The sequence below is a fragment of the Ascidia mentula genome, chromosome 7 (genome assembly GCF_947561715.1).
Source record: "Ascidia mentula chromosome 7, kaAscMent1.1, whole genome shotgun sequence".
Classification (NCBI taxonomy): Eukaryota; Metazoa; Chordata; class Ascidiacea; order Phlebobranchia; family Ascidiidae; genus Ascidia; species Ascidia mentula.
The window spans coordinates 16,094,121-16,116,565 of record NC_138572.1 but is presented as its reverse complement, the minus strand read 5'-3'; the positions used below and the strand labels follow the sequence as shown (position 1 = coordinate 16,116,565).

Here is a 22,445-nt window from a genome sequence, read left to right as displayed (position 1 = left end):
TGTATCGCAAGCCGACGCACACCATGCGGTACCTGTCGTTCAAGTCGGCACATCCGATACAGCGCAAGACAGCGGTAGTGCGGTCGCTGATGGATAGAGCCGCGACAAAGAGATGAGGTTTATCAAGAATGCACTGCAGACAAATCTGTATCCGTCATGGATGTTTAGAAAAAAGCCCGCGGTCAAGCCACAAGAAACAGCGATAACTACCGGTACGATCTTTTTGCCACACGTTCCTGTTCTAACAGGCACGCTAAGCGTATGATGTTACACTATGGCAGCGGTGCACAACCTGCGGCCGCGGACGCTATTTTTGGCGGCCGTGCACATTTATATCCAAATACATGCATTGGCGGCCGTCGTTGCTTCTGAAACTTGTTTTTTAATGTCTCAAGAGTTAAGCTTTTAATTAGGCCCATTTCCATTTCCGCGTTGTACACATTCGTTCGCTGTAGCGAGTAGTAACTGTTGCAGCCACCGCAACTTTTGAAACACAGGCGAAACAAAGCGAAACAATACGGATGGTGACGTCACAAAACATTGATAGCATGTCTGTCAATTGTCATGTACGCATGTACATTTGTCAAAAAGCTAAACAGTGGACTCAATCAGTCATGTCGCTGAAACGCAAAAGGTTGCTAAAAGAAGAGAAAAGGGCGTTTAATCCCAAATGGGAGGTGGATTATTTCATGATGCAGACAGCAACACATTCCATGAAGTGTTTAATTTGCAGCCAAATCGTTAAAACTGTAAAAGGGGATAATGCAAAGCAGCATTTTCAGCGGCATTTGTCACACGCCTATGCAAAGTTGGATGGAGAGTCTAGGAAGGTCTGTGTCGAAAATTTAAAAAAGCGTGTTCGTCAGCAAACCGCTTGCATCTCTTCTTTCGTTCACTCCACCAATCACCGTTGCGAAGCTTCCTACAGAGTGGCATATCATCTTGGTGTTGCAGGAAAGCCTTATTCCGATGGGGAACTTGTTAAGCGATGTATCATGGACGTTGTGAAATGCATTCATCCCGGCAAAGAAATAGATTACTCATCGATTCCTCTTTCGCGCGCTACTGTGCAGCGCCGGCAATCTGACATCGCTCAGCAGTTGAAGCTCTCTCTGAAAGCAAAAGTTAATAAAGAAGGAAGTTTACTTGCGCTCGCTGTTGACGAATCTACAGACATCAACGACTCTGCGCAACTGCTAGTCTTCGTTCGTTCTCTATCTACAAGTTTTGAGTTGTGTGAGGATCTTCTTTCAATGGAAACACTGGCTACCCGCACCCGTGGTGAAGACATATTTGATGCAGTCAAAAATGCCTGCATTCGGTCCGGATTAGATTTAAAAAGTCTTCGTGGCATTTGCACGGATGGCGCACCTGCCATGACGGGTAAGCAACAAGGATTTGTGACAAGATTGTCAGATTACGTATGTAAGGAGCATGAAAATAACGAGCTCGTTAATCTTCATTGTATTATCCACCAGGAAGCATTGTGTGCCAAATCCGTTGCTTTAAGTAACGTTCTGAAAGACGTAAATGGTATTATTTTATTCATTCGGGCAAATGCTCTTCATCACAGGCAATTTCAAGAAATTTTAAGCTCAAGTGATACGTCAGCAGAGGATGTGCTTTATCACTCCTCCGTCCGTTGGTTGTCTCAGGGAGAGACGTCTTGCCGTGTTTTGCTTTTGCGAAAAGAAATAACAGAATATTATGGCTTTAAAAACAAGTACTGCCCCCTGATCAACGTTGACTTCCTCACATCTCTTGCTTTTCTGGTGGATTTTCTAACTCATGTCAACTATCTGAACCAAAGTTTGCAAGGAAAAACAACAACAGTTTGTCTCCTGTACAAAAAAGTACAAGATTTCCGGGACAAATGTCTACTCTTTAAAAGTCATCTAAGGCAACGCAATTTCTTTCATTTTCCGCAAGTGACAGCGCTGATTGACAGCAAAGAAATAAATGTTGGGAATATTCCAATCGATATATTTTCCGGCGTTTTCGACGGGCTGTTGGAGGAATTCGCTAACCGTTTTAAAGATTTTGAGAAAATTTCGCAAACAATCAGAATCGTTGCTTTTCCACATCTGGTGGAAACCGAAATTGCACCGTTACGTCTTCAAATGGAGCTGGTTGAGTTGAAAATAACGAGCAGCTAGTCAAGAAATTTAAAGACGAAGAAGATTTGCTGAATACCTGGAAAAGTGCAGTTGAATATCCTAAACTGCAAGAATTGGCCAGAAAAACTCTTGTTCTTTTTGGAAGCACTTACGTGTGCGAAGCAGCGTTTTCAAAAATGAAGTATTTGAAGAACAAGTACCGAACACGTATGTTGGACAGCAATTTGGAGTCGGGTCTTCGTCTGATGATTTCAAACGAGCAACCTAACTTCGAAAGTTTGTCTATGGGCGTGCAAGAACAAGGCAGCCATTAAATACTTCAACTCTTCGTTACATTGTATATACGTAATTTGTAAATAATAAATAGTGCACATTTTTCAGGTATGGAATCATTTTCATTCCTTTCTTATATTGCTCACGTCAACTTGTCGAAATTATCAGTAGTATACCGTTGGAAAGGCAGTATATTTAACTGCGGCCGTTAGGACACAGTAGTGCGTGCGTTGCGGCCGGCAGTAGTAAAAAGGTTGTGCACCCCTGCACTATGGTATTGCGGTATACACAAAGGCACTTAGAACACTGGGCAGTATGGTGTCACACCCTATCGAGAAGGGTGCGGCCCAACCCAAAGGCGTTGTTTATTACATTCCGTGTAAGGACTGCGGTAGAGCATATATCTGTGAAACCGGAAGAGCGTTGCAGACGCGGGTAAAAGAGCATCGCCGCGACGTTGCAACGAAAAATAGCCAGAGGACAGCACTGGCAAAACACGGTGTCACACTCGGCCACCGAGTTAACTTCGACGAGGTCCGAGTCCTAGAGATGGAAGAGGATCACACAAAACGTCTATTCCTGGAGACGCTCCACATTCACAAGAACAAACATTGCGTGAATGACAAGGAGCAATGCGTGTACTTTTCAGCAGTTTACAACAACTTGTCGTAAGTGTTACGCCCCGCTACACACCTGGTTACGTGACGACACAAGCGGTGCCAATGTTATCTATTCCCCTTTTTCTTGGGTTTCAAACGTGTTTTCTTGCGTTTTTAGTGTTTATGCGCTTGATGCAATATGTTGGCATAACCCTGAGGAAGTCTCGCCGAATGGCAGACGAAACGTCGGTTTCGAATAAGTAACTTCAGAAACTTATGTGCCAAGAACGATTTTGAATAATCAGCAAAATCATTTTGTCTCGCAGAGTGCCACTTCCTTTTTATACTAAAAAGAATGGAAGAAATTGAACCTATTTATCGTGCACTGGCGCTGGTATGATTGTGGTACCAAGAAAAAGAAATCTGCAAGAATATGTGTAGACTATACTCAGTTGAAAAAAAAAACGTGTTTGTTGTGAACGACTGATGCTGCCTACTGTAGATGCAACACTTGCTCGCCTATCTGGTTCTCAATATTTTTCTAAACTGGACTTGGGCAGATTTTACTCTCAAAAAAATCTCGATTGCTCACCACTATCATAATACCTGTAGGGAGGTTCTTTTTTAACAGATTACCTCAAAAATTTATCTTAAATTTTCTCATTTGAATTGCTGGATGGCCATTCGCAAGGAAATAAAAACACGGTATTTCTTTATTTGAATATTTACTTCTTTTAACACAGTATTCAACACGGAAGTGTCCTGTAGTGATGTCTCTTCAAGACGGAAAAAAGGATTTCCCCCTCATGATAAATTGAAACGGACTGGAGAATCGTTCGGTGAGCCATTTACAATAATCGTGTTTTTAATTGTTAAAATGTACTTGTTTGAAATAGAGGACACGTAAGCAACATATCAACAATGGCAGTGTAGCAATACTTTTCTGCAAAAAAGTAAATATACCCTTTGTTACATTAGGCTGTAAAAGAAACGTTTTATTCTTGTTTTGTTTCTTGAAACATTACCCAAACAGGTGGGCCTGATATAAGCATTCTGTTAAATACGAAAACTTAATTTCATCTCAAGATGGAAACGCAGCTATATCGCTACTCAAAGTTAGAAGATTGTATGCGATGACAAAGACAAATTGGGAACCCTTTTCTACAACCCTCGGCAGTCTGATCAAGGACATTCCACCAAACTACAGAACCTTCGCAAAGAAGGCTGCGAGACGAAAACATTCAGTCAGATCTGCAACCTGTATCCAAAGCTTGCGGGCATGAGCCAAATAAAAATGATTTCGCCTGGGAAACGCTCAGCCGCTAGTTTACCCGACTGCTCGAAAGACTGTGACCAAACGCTTTCTTGTCAGCGTACGCCCGCGGTAATGAAACAAACAAAGAATCGTGTGTATGGACCTTATCTAACATTTCAACCTGGGTACAAGCGGGAGCTATTGCAATGATCGAGCACATTATCTATTATAACAGCAATACGCATCTGACTATCTTTTATTTTTACACTCTGGCCTTTTGACACAACTAAACGTGATAATATTAAACACACGATTCTTTGTTTTGTTGTAAAATCACGTGATAATATCTAAAAAAACGCGGGAAACAGCAGTCACAACAAGTTCTTGTAATGTTGTGCAGAGGGAGGCAGATCACAGTACGATCCCCTTCTGGAATCGATTCAAATTCAAAAGAGCAATCTGTGTTTGAATTACAGAGAACAGTGCGTATATTTCCCGGTGCTTACAAGAACTTGCTTTAACTGTTGTTCCCGCGTTTTAATTATTTTACGTGAATTTACAAGCGGTGTTAGCGGCACTATATTTTCATTTTTCGTGTATGTACAGGTTTTGGTGCTTGTTTGTGTGTGTGACGCACCAATACCCTGATGAAGCCCAGCTGTATCGCAGGTGAAACGTGGGACAATAAAAGTCACGTTAAAAGTCACGCTAATTATAAAAAACTATAAGTTATTTTTGTAGTTCGCTAACTCACTCGATCACAAGCAAGTTTTATTTTGCATTTCATGAACCTTATCATACAGGAAAAATACATACGCATATACTTTGAACAAAACATCGGATTTGGGATTTTTAATGTATAGAATAAAGTAAATAAAAACCATGGAGAGAAATACAACCAATATGCAGCAAAAAACGACCTAAATTTGTATTAGGACTTTGAAAACTGGATAAAAGGCGGTTTGCCACAAACAAACTTCCGATGAAACCAATACTTATTGCCTGTTGCGAAACCAAGTTGGGTATTTTGAATATTAGCAATTGAAAAGAAAATCATATTTAATCAGTACATTTGACGTAAGTTCGCACGTGAGCTCTCTTTTGATGCGATGTAAAATCTGATGCAATAACCCCGCCACTGTTTATTTCAGTTATTTGATAGTAGAGGTGAAGTTAAAAGAATAAATTATACCAGGAAGTCATACACTTTATATACAGTGGAGAGAGGCGGTTTGGAAGAAGGGTTGTCACAAGACCACAACCAGAAAGCATTTAACAAAGGATAAACAATTGCACAAAAACAGCGATGAGCTTTTCACACTGGAAACCTTCACGAGGGCTAAAGCAAACAGTTTCACTGACCAAGAAAACAAACGCGTGTAAAGTAAGCAGTTCAAACATGATCGGACAAGAATATCGCGAGGGAAACTAATATCGTTTGGATATAAATATCGCATCGTGTGCGCAATCCTACACGGAAATGACGGTTCCAAACGTTGTTGGAGTAATCTGGCTATTTCTGTGACCAATGCTCTTATTGGCGTTCCAAGCCAATAATTTGCTAAAAAAATAACATGTATTTAATTTATGTACATGCCAATGTAACTGAAGTTCTTACTGGATGTTTCAGTTTTCTCTGCTCTTCCTCTACAATTCGAATAGACTCGGAATCTAATCCGCACCCAGAAAGGTACAACTTTCCATTAACTTTCGGTAAAATCCGACAAATAATTTCAATATCGTGTTTCTCAAACTTGTTGCTACTCAGGTATAGATCTTTTAACTGTAAAGATTGGTTGTAAGCGACAATTGCATTTGAAAGTAGATAATCTGTAATCAAACATACCTTGTGTTTCATCTTTAGAATTCCATCGCAAATTACATTCAAATTTTGTGTATTAAGTTGACACGCCACCATCCACAGACTCAAACCACGTCTTTTTATCCGAGAAAGGAAATCAGCCACAGCGTGACTATCAGAGACTTTAATTGGAATGTTGTTTAAATGCAACACCTCAGGACAAGATCGGGAAATTTCATCTCTGAACTTTTCTTGTATTTCTTGCAAATCTCCAAGGAAATCTGAAACAGGTTTAACACAGACGTGTAGCTAATTACAATGTTAATAGGTGTTTTTTCGGAGTAAACACACACATTTTTATACGAATAAAACTACGAACTGCGACGGACACAAATACTAACCCAATAAAACTCCTTTATCTGAAATTTCGGGAAGAAATTTGCAAAGCTTTTTTAATAACCTTTTTCCACGTTTGTCTAAAAAAGTCAAAACATTTTTTATAAAACATTATCGGAAGTGCTCATTTCTTATCTGTAAAGTGTTGAAGAGTTTGTTCTCTTCAACCAAGTTTAGACAATAAAATAGTCTATGTTTGCTGACGTTGCTCAATAGTCAATAACACCTTTTTGTCACAAATAGTGTAACAAAACGAATTTTATTTAAGTATTGCCACCATTTAAGAGCTCCGCCGCGCCATTGCTGATCGTAGGTGTTTGTACATTCGATTTCAGTTTACCAAATGTTTAAACAATTACCAGACGAATACGCTTTGTATTCCGTTCCGAGTTTACCTTGTTTCGGTTGATAGCTAGGATTACGACTTGATGATGTAGTAGATTGTTTCGGAAGCGTGTTTGAAGAAGCTGTTAAAAGAATTTTAAGAACTATATTTTCCATGCAAAGTCGTGGTAACCTAATTTGAATTAAAAACAAACCTTTTCTTGGACGCTTCGATTGTTTTTCGAAACGATTTGTCGAGTAACGCTTTGTTCCTCTAGAATTTTCTGCAAAAAGATATTAAAACACTACAGTGACACGATAAACCACGCGAGTTTTCAATTCTACACAACTGGGTTAAAAGTCAAGCAGAATTGTTAATTTTCTTTTATTTAATGGTGTAATGCTGTAAATATAGTTCTTTAACCAATGTTTTTTAACGCAATATTTTTCAACATTTAAAAAACAGGAAAAATAAATTGAAGGCTGACCTATTTTTTGAGTCCTTGAATTTACTGTTTGACTGGTAGTACTGGACTCCAAACTGGTTTCATTTCGGTTATCATCATTGGCTTGTTTTAAAAGCAAAATAATTGAATAAGTAATTGTTTTTTAAAAGTACAATATTGGTTGTAGTATGTTCCACATACCCAATTTGTGTCCGAGCAGAAGGCCACAAACAAAACGACGAGTCATTGCCCAGTGGGATTTTGTAACTAAATCGTCGACGATTTGATCAAATTCTTTTTCTAACATTGACAGGACAATGTAGTATGCTCCAAACACTTCTTGTAACATTTGATGCATGAAGTAAAACAGAACATCCGCCCCGTCAAAAACTTTCCGTGTGAGGAGCCAGGACAGTTTTACCATTTTGATTATGACATCTTGTACTTTTATATCTTCCAAACCCACGTTTCGAAGGTCGTCTTGCTTAAAAACAACAGTTCTGCGAACTATTCCTTTGTAAGCCATTTGACCAAGTGATAATTTAAGGTCCTCTAATTTCTCCCCCCCTTGTGAATGCTGGGAGCTGTCAAGTTGTTGCAAGACGGCATCAAACACATTCGTTGCGGTGGAAATGTGATTTGCATCACCAAACAATCCAGCGTAAACTGTGAATTGTAAAAGCATAGGATTGCGACATAAATCGAGCAACTGTGGAGATCTTGTTTCAAGGTTGTTCCACAGGTCATTGGCTTTATCTGCTGCATAACCATAAAACAACGCCTTTGCATCCTCTGGAGAAAAATCGCCAACATAAATTGTAAGCTTCGGTCGGAGTCCTAAAGGTATTGAGAATAATGTGTGGGGCCGAGATGTAAAAATCAGCATAGATTTCGCAAAACACTGCCTGCTGCAAAGGTTAGCAACAAGCTGTTGTACTGGCAAGGGAGTGTCATACTTCACATTTATGGGTGCCATGTTTTTTAGTGTCCAAGTTGCCTGATCTAAACCATCAAAAACGAAAGTACACTTTTCCTGGTTGGTTATCATCCACTGGAAAACCAAACTAAGTGTTTCCTCAGAAGCATCAATAAACTGATTATCCAGCAAAAGCTCCCGAAGGGTAAGTTGTTTTTCGCCGTAGTTTAAGTACATGAACCTGAGATGAAGCACTAAGCGATCTTCTGCTTCTAAATGTCTGAACAATCTCTTTGAAAGCGTAGTTTTGCCACATCCTGCAGGACCCAGAAATGCAAGGAATGCGCCTTTCTGTTTTTCTCCTTTGTAATTTGAAACTAGATCCATAAATTTTATATGTTCACCAACAAATCGATCATTAACTCTCTTGTTTGTTGATGGCTGAAACTCAATTTCATTTTCAGGATCAATTCCTTTGTAAATATCAGTATTGATAAGTGATGGATGAACCTCTGGAATGTCAGCCTTTTTAAGCTTTTCACTGTAAGAGTCGACATCTGTCTCAAGTTTTTCCAATTGGTACATTTTGATTTCTTTAATTGCCTGTTGCATCCCTTTTTCTGGAAGTTTTAAATAGGTTTTTAACTGGAGAACAAAATATTTTACAGTTGATAAAGTATTTGGTCTTTGAATTTAAAGGCAAATATATCCTTTTTTGGCTGGAAGTTCTCTTACAAGACAGACAGCTCCTGTTGTACGATATTATATTGCTAGTTTAAAAAATTAAAAATTGTTGCCATTATGCAAAAGTAATACCACGCTTTCGCATAGCATCAAGGCAGGATCGCCCCACTGCGCAGGCCCTTTATATTTGGCGATCACAGCTCTAATATTATGATCATATTGCCATTATTTGTCGTCTATCACTAGAATGCTTCACGGCCAAACCCTGAGGAAGCCTAGCTGAAAAGCAGGTGAAACGTCGGTGAATACAAGTTTACGTTTTAATGTGCCAGAAGAACGGACTATGAGTATTTTGGGCTCTCATAGCTTACACTGAAACGAAATGACCTACCGTCCAAAACAACGGACTTTGCGTTCGAACCGAAGACTTTTTAAGCAAGAACATGTGGAAAAAACATTTGTCATACAACTTTTCGTCCCGAACAAGTGGAATGTGGCAACGTACCCCCCGCAGTTTTGAATTGGTGTACTCTAATGTAATTCATTTGAAGAGCGGAGCTTTGCCGCCACTTGCCTAGTAACTGCAGTCAGTAATGTTAAAGCCAAAAAGGAAGGATTTCACATCTGACAAGATTTATGTATTAGGTTCGTCTTGTTTCGATGTGCATGGACCGAGTGAAGCGGACCTTGATGTTTTTGTAATATTTTATTGTACCATATTTTGCGCACATTGTTTTGGTTTTTGTGTTCGTCGTATTATTGTTACTGTTGTATACGTGACATACTTACACAACTGAAACGACTTGGTTTGTCTTGCAATCAGCTCTAGTTTAGAATTGGTGGCGGGATTTTTAGTAATTCTTTATCATAGGTGTGGTGTTGATTTAAATGCTTGTAATATGGCACTTTCATGTTTTGTATTTGTGGGCCAGGTGACTTCATTGTCAACTGTTATGATGTTACGGGTTAGTGCTGACGATGAGTCACAGAAATTTGCTTGCTAGCAGTTCCCAGTTACTACGCGAACACCTCTTTCCCGTTAAACCACGTTACACAATATTTGTCGTTGCTTTCGCTTAATTGCATTCACAGCGTTTTAATGCTACATTGATTAACACGCCGCCCATTTAAGCCATTATTTTCGCTAATAACACAAGCATGAAGCATTGTTTTTTTCAGGCACATGTCTTGCTTTTATTCTTGGTGAATGCGCAATCAATGTACGTTTGCATTTCGGGACACTTGTCACAATATGCCTGAGAGTAAGCACTTTTTTTGTCACTGGCATTGGTGATGTACCGAAGCTTCGGCCGAATCAGCGAATTTTACGAAGATTTGGTTTCGGCGAATAGTTTGTTTTACCTCTGCCAAAAACCGAATTTTTACGCGCAAGAAAAACGTTCTGGAATACCAATAGCGTATGGACTATGGATAATTTTTAAATAGTATTTTGGGCGCAAAACATGTCTTTTCCGCGTAATTGTATATCACGCAATCTTACAAACTGCGCTAAAACTAACGCGGAATCAACAACGCCTTATGATTGTTCAGTGAATTGACAACAAAACTGTTGCTTGTTATTTTTGTGAAGTCTTTGGTGTTCATTGAAGTATTATCGTTATGCCCAAGCCAATAACAATATCGGTAATCAGGGGCGTATCCAGGAATTTTTAAAGGGGGGTCCAAATTTTTTAGAGAATTCCCCGATTTTCAGGTATAAACTAAGGTTAATTGTGGGCGAGAATCGCAAAATACGAACGCCGGTGTTCGCGCCAATCGTTACATAAACGGTGGCTTTCTGGCTTGCGCAATTGTGTAACGCTATGGCAAGTTTGACTTTCACGCAAGTAAACCGCTTGTCATTACAACGTGGCCACTGAAAAACGACGTTTCGTCCGTAAACTGACGAAAAATTACACTTGTTTTGTAACAATGCACCATGTTTGGTAACAATGCCAAGTGTTCGGTAACGATGCTCCCTGTTTGGAAACAATGGCGAATGTAAGCACGATGCGGTTTTTAGGTCAACGTCAAAGAAAATTTCTGGTTTTCACGCGGATTTTGATAAAAAAATACAGTGGCATTTGTTTAGTTGTCAAAAAGGACCAAATATTTTACAAAAGGGGGGGGGTCCGGACCCCTCGGACCCTCCCCCCCTGGATACGCCCATGTCGGTAATATACACTTGAACAACTATCCTGTTGCAGCACGATTGTTTGTCTCACAAGTGATTCGGTTTCGGTCCGAACCGAATTAATACGATTCGAAATTTCACTAATTGACATACAGATGACGTAGCGGTTGTGACACACTATACTTAGATTCGGTAGCAGCACACACACTTGCACTTAAGTAAAGTTTCAAGTAAAAACATTATTTACCTTTATCTTCTTCAGTGTTTGTTGCACCTAATTGCAAAAGTACAATCTTAGAAAGTTAAACTAGTTTTCCATAACATCAGTAGTCATACTGTATGTATGTTGCGATCAGGAAATAGCGTTTCCGTGCATGCGAAATCAATTACGAAATGTGATGATTGTTTTGCCATTGCATATTGTTAATGTGTTCAGTTTTGACATTCTTCAAAAACCAAATGGTTTACTCCACCAATAACTTGACAAAACAGCGATATCGAACTTAATACACAAACTAATGCATGCTTTAGTCGTTTTACTACATATGAGATACCTGGAGAAAAGTTACCAATGTTGACGTTGCCCTGAACTCCGAAAATGCAGCCATGAATTTTTGCTCCGTGTGCGGATATTTGTAGCGATGAACCTAAAAACAAATAGTCTTCTTTATGACAAATAGATGTTCCAGTCTGGGATAAAATCATGGAAAACCCATAAAAACACAAACAAATCTGGCAAGATCTTATGAATCCAGTAAAATATCAACCAGGGCCATTAAAATAGAAGTTGAAACTTGGCTGTGGAAGGAAGCGTTTCTTGTCGACTATGAAATATAAGTTAATGGAAAAAATTGCTTATGAGCGAGAGCAACAAAATTACGTCTCCACGAAGTTAATTACAGTTTGGGCAATCAAAATGGCCGCCGAAAACAATCTGTGGGAGTTTACAGCGTCTCACTGTTGGCTTTGCAAGTTTTTGAGATGGTTCAATTTACAATAAGCAGGCGGACAACCACTGATCAGTGCCACGTTATTTGTACAATAAACTTCAAAGTTTTGTGGCTTTTATCCACTGATCAGTGCCACGTTACTTGTATAATAAACTTCAAAGTTTTGTGGCTTTTAACAAAAGCAAAGAGATCTGCACATCTTTTATCTTTCGTTGATTTGCCCAACAACACCACCGTCGACCTAAGGGGTACAACGATGTTGTAATGTCTGTGTGTGTATCAACAAACCATTTGAGCAATACTTTCGCGAGTTCTACGATGACTGGTTTCGTAAAGACAAGTTTGACTACACATTAGGCGGTTAAATAAAGGCACCTAATCTTTAACAACAAATTAAATGGGTAGTCCAAGCATGGCCAAGGTTTCAACGGAAGTCATAGTCAATTATTTTTATGTTTGTGGAACAACAACTGATGATGACGCGAAACCTTGTTGCGCAAAGCTTACAATCGAGGAAGGCTACATCAAGTTTCAGCCTCCTATTCGGTCAGCTACTCGATTACTACTTGTATGAATTGAATCAAGTTTATTATGAGCACACATCCGGGACACACCTTTTTTAGTTTTGTTGTTAATGCACCGATGGACGTCAAGTTATTCAAGAAAAACAGGAAAAAAATGTCAAGATTACTTTACAAAGTCAGGTTCTTTAGGGTGTGTAGCTTCGCCAAATACAAGTGGTTGGATGAAAGCTGAAGATTTTATGTTTTTTCTTCAACATTAACGGTTTTAATTTAACTTGACAACCACATATCACACATGAGTATTCCTTGAACTGATTACAGCAGAAATAATGGTGTGGTACTACTAACTCTACCACCCCAGGATAGAACAGTATTTTAACTATTCAAAAAGTATGTAAAAACTGCCTGTGATGGATGAAAAGCAATCCTGGCAAAATAATGAAAATTTATGATATTCCAGCAATTGTAAAGAAGACATCACCAATTTCTGCAACTCCAAAACATATATAAAAAGGATTTGTAGTTACAGGAATTTTTCCTTACAATAGCAATGTATTTTCAGATGAAGATTTTAGGCCAGGTTATGTCAGTGACAAACCTGTGGGTGAAATTTCGAAGTCTGCATTATTACCATGTGAAAATATCCATTCTGAAAGCAAATACCACTCTAAAAGTCCTAGCAATACCAAGTTGATGATTTCTGCTCCTGATCCTTTCATTGAATTAGACACGTATGGCAGTTGTCCAACTTCTTGCAGCAAAGAGTATACAGGATTTTCCCCGAGGCATTTTCCAGTCCCCTAAAATGATATTGTTACAACCGCTTGTGCGCAGCCTGGTGCTGCGCCGTTCGTCCCACTAGACATAAACGCGCCCACCCAACTTTCCACCAACAGGATAACCCACTCCTGGTCTGAATGGTCGTCATGTGTATTCTGAGCGTAGCGTTTTTTCTGTAACCACAACATTCATAATAGCAGATTGCCACGTCACAATATAAGTAGTGAAACAATACACCACGAAATACGCCTTCCACCACAGTTTACAAACTGCAACTCTCCCCTAAATATGGCTAATGACTTGAAGTAATCATGGAAGATCATGTGAATTGTGGTGAAAGAAAAGTGATATTATCCTGCCAGTCAATACTGGGTGTAACGAACCAAATGCAGACTAAATCCAACAGATTTGCCGCAAACTTCTTGTCATCTGTTTGTTTGTTACACTTCTTCATATTATGACAATAAGCTGTAATATTCTTAGCGTTTGGACATTATTTGGGACAAGTATTAGCAAAAAATACACAAGTAATTTTAAGATTGTTTGCCGGCGTTGCAAAATGATATTATAGAGACTACTACATTACATACGTCATCGTCTTTTTACTTGCAACTACATCTACGCCAGTAGAACCTGCGTTGGAGGGGTACAGCTTACCAAGCAAAGACCAAATAACAAAACTATTTGCGGTTCATATGAAAATCTTTTGGAAACACGCGGATACTCGCGAACTGCACTGAACAGAGACAAGGTATTTGCATCACTTAAATCAGGATGAACAAAAAATATGCAATGAATGGCAGTTGTCTTTGGGCAAGATCCACGTAGGTGTAAATTTTTGACGGGATGTGTAGTCAGATGCTTTTGAACTTTATTTTTGGAAACGGAAGGAGACTTTACATATCGAATTTCTTATGGAAGATCATTCCATAAACGAATGGATTAGCAAAAAAAAGAGGTAATTTTTCTATTTCCGTGGCAGACAATGGGGTGAATTTCAAGTGGGTATGTAGATCATGTTTAACTAAGTGTTTAGTATAGTGGGGATTTCTGTCCATCACAGTATTTATTTTGGTTTATTATTAAGGGCATGTGGGTTAGTAGTTTGAGACAAAGATTAAAAGATATAAGAAGATCCATTCTAAAATTGGCCAAACAAAATCCAAATTATAATTTTATAGAAGACCGCCATAAACGTACTTTACAGTTTCATACGCAGATAGTTACAAAAAGTGCTTTTAATAATAAGTAGGTGCACGATTTTACACACTTTAATGTCAATCTACTACCAAAATTGTCATGATATGCAAATTGTAATGAAATAATCTGGTTTCTTTTCAGAGGCTGGAAAATCTTATCCAAACCGATGACCTATTACATTTCACAGATATCTGGCAATCTAAATTTAACCAACAGGTGTGAGGTTTAGGCAAATGTGTGATGTAGTGAGTTTTTGTTGTGTTTGTAACCTATATTCCACGTTTTATTTTGCTTTATTGGCTTGTCAGATGGAATAACAAATAAGTGCATTTTTCAATTAACTTTTCTTTACACTGTTTGCCAAGGATTTAAAGCGTGGCCATTTTGTTTGCTGGGCCTTGTCCACACTTGCACAACCCGCCAGTGAAATGTAAAGAAAAATCCGGCTTGATTGTTGTTGTTTTTTAGGAAGGAAAAAGTTTTGTTGCTTTGGCCAACTATTTTGAATGAAAACATTGCATTATATTTCATTACAAACCAGGTCATTGCATATATTTTCGTTATTTGTGAATGAGTAATGTTTCAAAAATTTAATCTGGGTTTGACGCTTCAAGCTGGGGGGAAATACTTGTCTTGATATGAAAGTTATGCGTTGCATCTAACTTGTCAGAAGCCGTTGTTGCAATGATATGCAGTTATTGGATGCTCTTTTTTGGTTTTCCTGAGCAGTTCCTGAAGTCTCCACAACTTTTCTGCAGCACTTTAGTGAAAAATCGCCCCATTTGTGTACAGCGTGTTTTAAACAAGCTGTAGGCGACAGGTGCAAACTGTGCGATATACAATCGTCAAAAGCGTGCATGAGAATAAAATTTATGACACCTTGTTTTGTACGAAACGGTGTCAGTTCAGCCGCAGAAATAGAGCTAAGTGGTATATACCACCAAGGGTGTCAAGTTCTCATCTTCAATGGTGGAAACCATTGTGGGACGCGAAGCTACCTCACGGTGGAGTTTGTGGACCACCTTTTTTAGTTGCAATTTACATTCTACTGTTTGATACAATAATTTAAACGATATTGAAAGCCACTTGCGGTATTAATTTACAAATATCTTTCTTTTTGAAGCATCTGTGAATTAATTGAGAAACACAACTTACCTGCTTTTTGTTGTTGGTTAATTTGTGAATCAATTTCTGAAATAGTTTTCTTTTCGATTTCTGACATGATGTTTGTTGATAACTATCTTCCTTAGAATAAAAAAATAGTTATCACTAAGCAAAAATGATTACTTATCACAAACTCATAAATCTTAAGGTTTGTAAACAGTACACGCAAATTTTAGTTCATAATGGGGAGAAATATAAACTGCACATATGTCTTTCAAACATGCTTTACATTTCAGAATCATCGCTATCACTAAATATATAGAACAACGTGGTTTACAACCAACACAAGTAAAAGCTCACAAACTGACAGTCTTATCTTAGATTGCAGTTTGCTGAAGCCTAACATTTAACTAAATTGCCTGAAAACCGGGACACGTTACTCCAGATCGCGTAATAGTAAATGAATAGAACAAACATTTCGACCCAGTCGCTTGGTGGCACTCATGAGCTGAACCTAAAATTTAACAAATTTTCACACTGCGTTTACCGTGTGTGGCTTGCCTAGTTCAGATATGGGCCGTAAAAAACAACCAACACGTCACTAACAGCAAAATACTGTGTAAGCTGCAGACAGATGGCCACTGTTTCTCATCAGTGCAGCTGGTGTGACTATCAGCCGACCACCTTGATGATGAAACGCCCAAGCAAAGACATCCACTCAGTGTTGACTGTACAGTTTAAAGCAAAATATTGTACAAAAATTTAAATCGTGATAAAATCTTGTTGTTTCATAAGTGGTTTGTCACGGTATGGGTGCAGAAAAACCTGAACCTGAACCAAATTCCTATAACAAGCGGTATCTTCCACGTTTCCCAATTTATTTCCTCGTCATGTTAACGAGTGGCGGAATGGGCACCATTGCCACGAAGTTAAGTCGATTAAATTAATCTGTGTTTACGGTCTCAAAATGTGACCCATTGCACAATACAACCGTTGTGTAATTAAAGAAAAACTATTGAAACTGGTTGTAGAGCTTCACAACGTCTTTTTTACCTGGCAAATTATGACAATTCTGTGAATACACTGGTTGGTAAATTCTGTTTGCTGGCAAATAAAATCCCCGATTATAGTATTACTACAACTTAAACGGTTGCACCAGTCAGTAAACGCTATCACAGGTTCACATACGGTAAATGACAAGAATTTTTCGCGGGTGGACTCCCAGTCAAACTTTATCCCAGTCGCATCACTGATATATGCCATATTCTCACTCATGACGGTCAAGTATAGTCATTCATGTTTAGGTGTTCCAGAATTATAGCCGAATTTGGGGGTGCAAATCTATAATGATAATTAATGATCGCTCGGTACAACATTAGTGATACCGGGATAATTTTCTAACTGGGCTAGGCTAAATGTGGACAGAATAAATGGAACATAAGTGGACGCAAGTTTATTGTTTCTTGTTTTGTCTTCGTCGACATCTGTTTTTATTTTAATCAACACGGCCTTGCGCAACCTTGCTAAACTAAACGTGACCTTGCGAACCAATGTGTTTACACAACAATCACCAACCGCCTCTATGCCCTATCTTCAAATACAACGACATGTTACTAAACTGAACAAAATACCAAATACAACGAAACTGTGGACCGCGGAATCCAGAAACATGCTTATTTTCTTGTTCGCGTACAACTGGACGGTTGTGATACTTTTGCGCTGTAAAAGTTGTGACATTCACGCACAAAAACGCGCTTCCAAATAGACCCAGTCAAGCGTATTTCAGCTTCATACACAACGTACAAGTTTTGTCTGACAATGAATCGTAATAAACTACAGCAAAATATTAGCGAACATGAAACACGGAATACGTCATATTAGGGTACAACCAGACATACAGAAGGCCACGACCTGGACCTCGAACGTCATGGTGCCCAAGGGGCGGAAATTACCCTGGCGCGCATCGAAGCGTACTCCTGGATTTGTATTGTTCGTTCAACGCAGCACTTCAGTACTTCCTGCCACGGCTATACCCTTCGAAATATGAGCGTTTGTTTGTGATATGCAGTTGTTTTTTCATCTTATGCAAGCCTCACAATTGCCATAGGTTTTAAGTTTTAATTAAACGTAAGTTTGACTTGATTTCATTTGGTGCGCAGTGATGCAATATCTGTCATTTTGAAACTTAATCAATCCGCGAGTTGACCTTAAGGCAATGGATCTTAGATTACCGTTTATATAGGCAAAATATTAAAACCGGTTGTAGAGCACCACAACGTCTCTTTTAACTGGTAAATTACGACAACCCTGTGATTATATAAACAAAATTGCCGATTATAGTATTACAACAAATTCCTGGTGGAAACTTCGCACAGTTTATTGGCTCGCAATGCGTTCAGGTCTTTTTGTAAATCTATGTAAAGTGATTGGTGGACACGTGGCTATACCGGGTTTATGGAAATCGCATCAAGTTGCTTGCTAAGCGCAATTTGTTTCTTGGTGAGGCAGCATCACAACTCTTAAGTCAATACACTTTGTTCCCAATAGTACCACATGCCATAAAAATCTGAATACAACTAGTTGTTACGTGAGACAAACCTGTTGTTCAATGGCGGGCCAGTTCAAAATGTTACAAGCTCAAGCAGCCGAAAGGCTTGCACAGATTCACGTCTGTCGTTCAAATTCGTGCACGCCTACATCTTTTCTGCAGGAGCGCGGCAGCTAGCACAAAACGGTTGCACCAATCGGTAATCTCTATCACAGGTTTATATGGTAAGTGACGAAAAAATTTTCGCGCGTGGACTAGACTAAATGTGAACACCATTAATAAAAATAAGTCGTGGTTTTTTAATCAACACAGTCTTGCGTAACCTTGTTAAGCTAAACGTGACCTTGCGAACCAATTTGTTTCACCAAGCGCCTTTATTCGCCATCTTCAGAAGCTGCGACATGGCACTGAACTGAACAAAATATACCAAACACAACGAAACTGTGAACCGCGGAATCTAGAAACATGCTTATTTTCTTGTTTACGTACAACTGGACGGTTGTGATACTTTTGCGCTGTAAAAGTAGTGGCAATCACGCACAAAAAAGCGCTACCGAATAGGCCCAGTCAAGCGTATTTCGTCTTTTTACACAACGTACAAGTTTTCCCTGACAATGAATTGTTTTAAACTACATATGAGCGAACATGAAACACGGAATACGTCATATTAGGGCACAACTATACATACTGAAGGCCACGACCTGGACCTCGAACGTCATGGTGCTCAAGGGGCGGAAATTACCCTGGCGCGCATCGAAGCGTACTCCTGGATTTGTTTTGTTCGTTCAACGCAGCACTTCAGTACTTCCTGCCACGGCTATACCCTTCGAAATATGAGCGTTTGTTTATGATATGCAGTTGTTTTTTCATCTTATGCAAGCCTCCTAATTGCCGTAGGTTTTGTGTTTTAATTAAACGTAAGTTTGACTTGATTTCATCTGGTGCGTAGTGTTGCAATATCTGTCATTTTAAAACTTAATCAATCCGCAAGTTGACCTTAAGGCAATGGATCTTAGATTACCGTTTATATAGGCAAAATATTAAAACCGGTTGTAGAGCACCACAACGTCTCTTTTAACTGGTAAATTACCACAAACCTGTGATTATATAAACAAAATTGCCGATTATAGTATTACAACAAATTCCTGGTGGAAACTTCGCAAAGTTTATTGGCTCGCAATGCGTTCAGGTCTTTTTGTAAATCTATGTAAAGTGATTGGTGGACACGTGGCTATACTGGGTTTATGGAAATCGCATCAAGTTGCTTGCTAAGCGCAATTTGTTTCTTGGTGAGGCAGCATCACACCTCTTAAGTCAATATACTTTGTTCCCAATAGTACCACATGCCATAAAAATCTGAATACAACTACTTGTTACGTGAGACAAACCTGTTGTTCAATGGCGGGCCAGTTAAAAATGTTACAAGCTCAAGCAGCCGAAAGGCTTGCACAGATTCATGTCTGTCGTTCAAATTCGTGCACGCCTACATCTTTTCTACAGGGGCGCGGCAGCTGGCACAAAACGGTTGCACCAATCGGTAATCTCTATCACAGGTTTATATGGTAAGTGACGAGAAATTTTTCGCGCGTGGACTAGGCTAAATGTGAACAGCATCAATGAAAAATAAGTCTAATCAACAAAGTCTTGCGTAACCTTGTTAAGGTAAACGTGACCTTGCGAACCAATCTGTTTCACCAAGCGCCTTTATGCGCCATCTTCAGAAGCTGCGACATGGCACTGAACTGAACAAAATATACCAAACACAACGAAACTGTGGACCGCGGAATCTAACAATATGCTTATTTTCTTGTTCGCGTACAACTGGACGGTTGTGATACTTTTGCGCTGTAAAAGTTGTGACATTCACGCACAAAAACGCGCTACCGAATAGAGCCAGTCAAGCGTATTTCGTCTTTATACACAACGTACAAGTTTTCCCTGACAATGAATTGTTTTAAACTACATATGAGCGAACATGAAACACGGAATACGTCATATTAGGGCACAACTATACATACTGAAGGCCACGACCTGGACCTCGAACGTCATGGTGCTCAAGGGGCGGAAATTACCCTGGCGCGCATCGAAGCGTACTTTTGGATTTGTATTGTTCGTTCTACTCAGCACTTCAGTACTTCCTGCCACGGCCATACCCTTCGAAATATGAGCGTTTGTTTGTGATATGCAGTTGTTTTTTCATCTTATGCAAGCCTCGTAATTGCCGTAGGTTTTGTGTTTTAATTAAACGTAAGTTTGACTTGATTTCATCTGGTGCGTAGTGTTGCAATATCTGTCATTTTAAAACTTAATCAATCCGCAAGTTGACCTTAAGGCAATGGATCTTAGATTACCGTTTATATAGGCAAAATATTAAAACCGGTTGTAGAGCACCACAACGTCCCTTTTAACTGGTAAATTACGACAACCCTGTGATTATATAAACAAAATTGCCGATTATAGTATTACAACAAATTCCTGGTGGAAACTTCGCAAAGTTTATTGGCTCGCAATGCGTTCAGGTCTTTTTGTAAATCTATGTAAAGTGATTGGTGGACACGTGGCTATACTGGGTTTATGGAAATCGCATCAAGTTGCTTGCTAAGCGCAATTTGTTTCTTGGTGAGGCAGCATCACACCTCTTAAGTCAATATACTTTGTTCCCAATAGTACCACATGCCATAAAAATCTGAATACAACTACTTGTTACGTGAGACAAACCTGTTGTGCAATGGCGGGCCAGTTGAAAATGTTGCAAGCTCAAGCAGCCGAAAGGCTTGCACAGATTCATGTCTGTCGTTCAAATTCGTGCACGCCTACATCTTTTTTGCAGGAGCGCGGCAGCTAGCACAAAACGGTTGCACCAATCGGTAATCTCTATCACAGGTTTTTTGGTAAGTGACGAAAAAATTTTCGCGCGTGGACTAGACTAAATGTGGACACCATTAATAAAAATAAGTCGTGGTTTTTTAATCAACACAGTCTTGCGTAACCTTGTTAAGCTAAACGTGACCTTGCGAACCAATTTGTTTCACCAAGCGCCTTTATGCGTCATCTTCAAAAGCTGCGACATGCCACTGAACTGAACAAAATACCAAACACAACGAAACTGTGGACCGCGGAATCTAGAAACATGCTTATTTTCTTGTTCGCGTACAACTGGACGGTTGTGATACTGTTACGCTGTAAAAGTTGTGGCAATCACGCACAAAAACGCGCTTCCGAATAGACCCAGTCAAGCGTATTTCGTCTTCATACACAACGTACAAGTTTTTCCTGACAATAAATCGTATTAAACTACATATGAGCGAACATCAAACACGGAATACGTCATATTAGGGCACAACCATACATACTGAAGGCCACGACCTTGACCTCGAACGTCATGGTGCCCAAGGGGCGGAAATTACCCTGGCGCGCATCGACGCGTGCTCCTTATTTTGTTCGAGAAAAGATTTGGCTGGATTTGTATTGTTCGTTCTACGCAGTACTTCCTGCCACGACTATACCCTTGGGAATATGAGCGTTAGTTTGTGATATGCCGTTGTTGTTTTCTGCAAGCCTCACAATTGCTGTATGTTTGTGTTTTAATGAAACGTAAGTTTGGCACAAAGTTCCACATTAACTTGATTTCGTCTAGTGCGTAGTGTTACAATATCAGTCGTTTTGAAACTTAATCAGTCCGCAAGTTGACCTCAAGGCAATGGATCTTCGATCAATATTCACAGCTGGTTGTGGTTTGTGGGTAATGTAACCAAACATCAAGTTTCGCTTAATACATGTGCAAATAGTGTAAATCAAGATACGCATAAATACCGACTTGCACGTTCATTGATTTGCTAAAAATCCTCACCTCGAATAATTCCCACACCTTGATATGGATTCTGTTTCTCCTAACATGCAAAACAACGTTTGATTGTTACCCTAAGCTTCGCGCTGACACTGGACTGTATTTGCGCAAACGCTGTAAGCGAACATTCATTCCCGATAAGCGAGACCGAAGAAAAACTCAAGCGTTTCACGCATCACCGAACACAGACATAAACCAAACGTGTCTGAATATTTTCTCCATGTTGAAGCGGAACGTTTTACGTCAGTTGAGATACGGGAATAACCATTTAGCAAATTATATCTTCGCAACTGTGGAGCAATAAACCGTGTACAAAAGCCTTGAGACTGCGTTTTCTTTGTTAAGAAAACCTTCTAGATCAGTTTGGAATGATTTTTAGCCAATGTATCACATTGTTGTTCAAATACACTGGTAAATTTGCTTCACATAATGTAACGCTACGTGTTTGAGAGCGATGATGCTAATATTAAAAAGTCGTGAATGTAAAAAAGGTAATAGCAGTGCAATATGTACATAATAAGCAAATCCTTAACAGGTGTAAGGTCTC

At 39.3% G+C, this 22,445-nt stretch overlaps 1 protein-coding gene and 1 pseudogene across 8 annotated transcripts; one reads left to right on the top strand and one right to left on the bottom strand.

The window, feature by feature from the left end:
- Nucleotides 1-614: 614 nt before the first annotated feature.
- On the top strand, nt 615-2,431 carry LOC145909686 (general transcription factor II-I repeat domain-containing protein 2A-like; annotated as a pseudogene).
- A 2,935-nt stretch (nt 2,432-5,366) lies between these two features.
- Nucleotides 5,367-22,028, bottom strand: LOC145907940 (uncharacterized). Of its 8 annotated transcripts, XM_082995063.1 has the most exons (14): nt 21,902-22,028; nt 18,102-18,224; nt 17,402-17,537; nt 15,555-15,644; nt 11,500-11,592; nt 11,193-11,219; nt 7,413-8,747; nt 7,254-7,334; nt 6,981-7,049; nt 6,837-6,908; nt 6,447-6,521; nt 6,091-6,326; nt 5,863-6,027; nt 5,367-5,805 (listed from the first exon to the last, which is right to left on the bottom strand). In XM_082995063.1, exons 4-14 carry the CDS (start codon nt 15,619-15,621, stop codon nt 5,779-5,781), a joined length of 2,247 nt encoding a protein of 748 aa, XP_082851189.1. In that variant the 5' UTR covers nt 15,622-15,644; nt 17,402-17,537; nt 18,102-18,224; nt 21,902-22,028; the 3' UTR covers nt 5,367-5,778. The 8 variants fall into 8 exon arrangements, with proteins under 8 accessions (XP_082851189.1, XP_082851187.1, XP_082851186.1 ...); XM_082995061.1 differs by lacking the exons at nt 17,402-17,537; nt 18,102-18,224 and adding an exon at nt 18,740-18,875 and having other exon boundaries at nt 21,902-21,986; XM_082995060.1 differs by lacking the exons at nt 17,402-17,537; nt 18,102-18,224; nt 21,902-22,028 and adding exons at nt 18,740-18,875; nt 19,440-19,540.
- Nucleotides 22,029-22,445: the final 417 nt, after the last annotated feature.

What these genes read in the sequence shown, in the direction of transcription:
- LOC145907940 (XM_082995063.1), bottom strand. Translation starts at nt 15,621, where the DNA reads ATGTCAGAAATCGAAAAGAAAACTATTTCAGAAATTGATTCACAAATT. An exon ending in CATTGGTAACTTTTCTCCAG is followed by an intron (nt 11,220 to 11,499) that starts GTATCTCATATG and finishes TTTTGCAATTAG; the next exon opens with GTGCAACAAACACTGAAGAA. An exon ending in TCTGCTCGGACACAAATTGG is followed by an intron (nt 7,335 to 7,412) that starts GTATGTGGAACA and finishes TTTTAAAACAAG; the next exon opens with CCAATGATGATAACCGAAAT.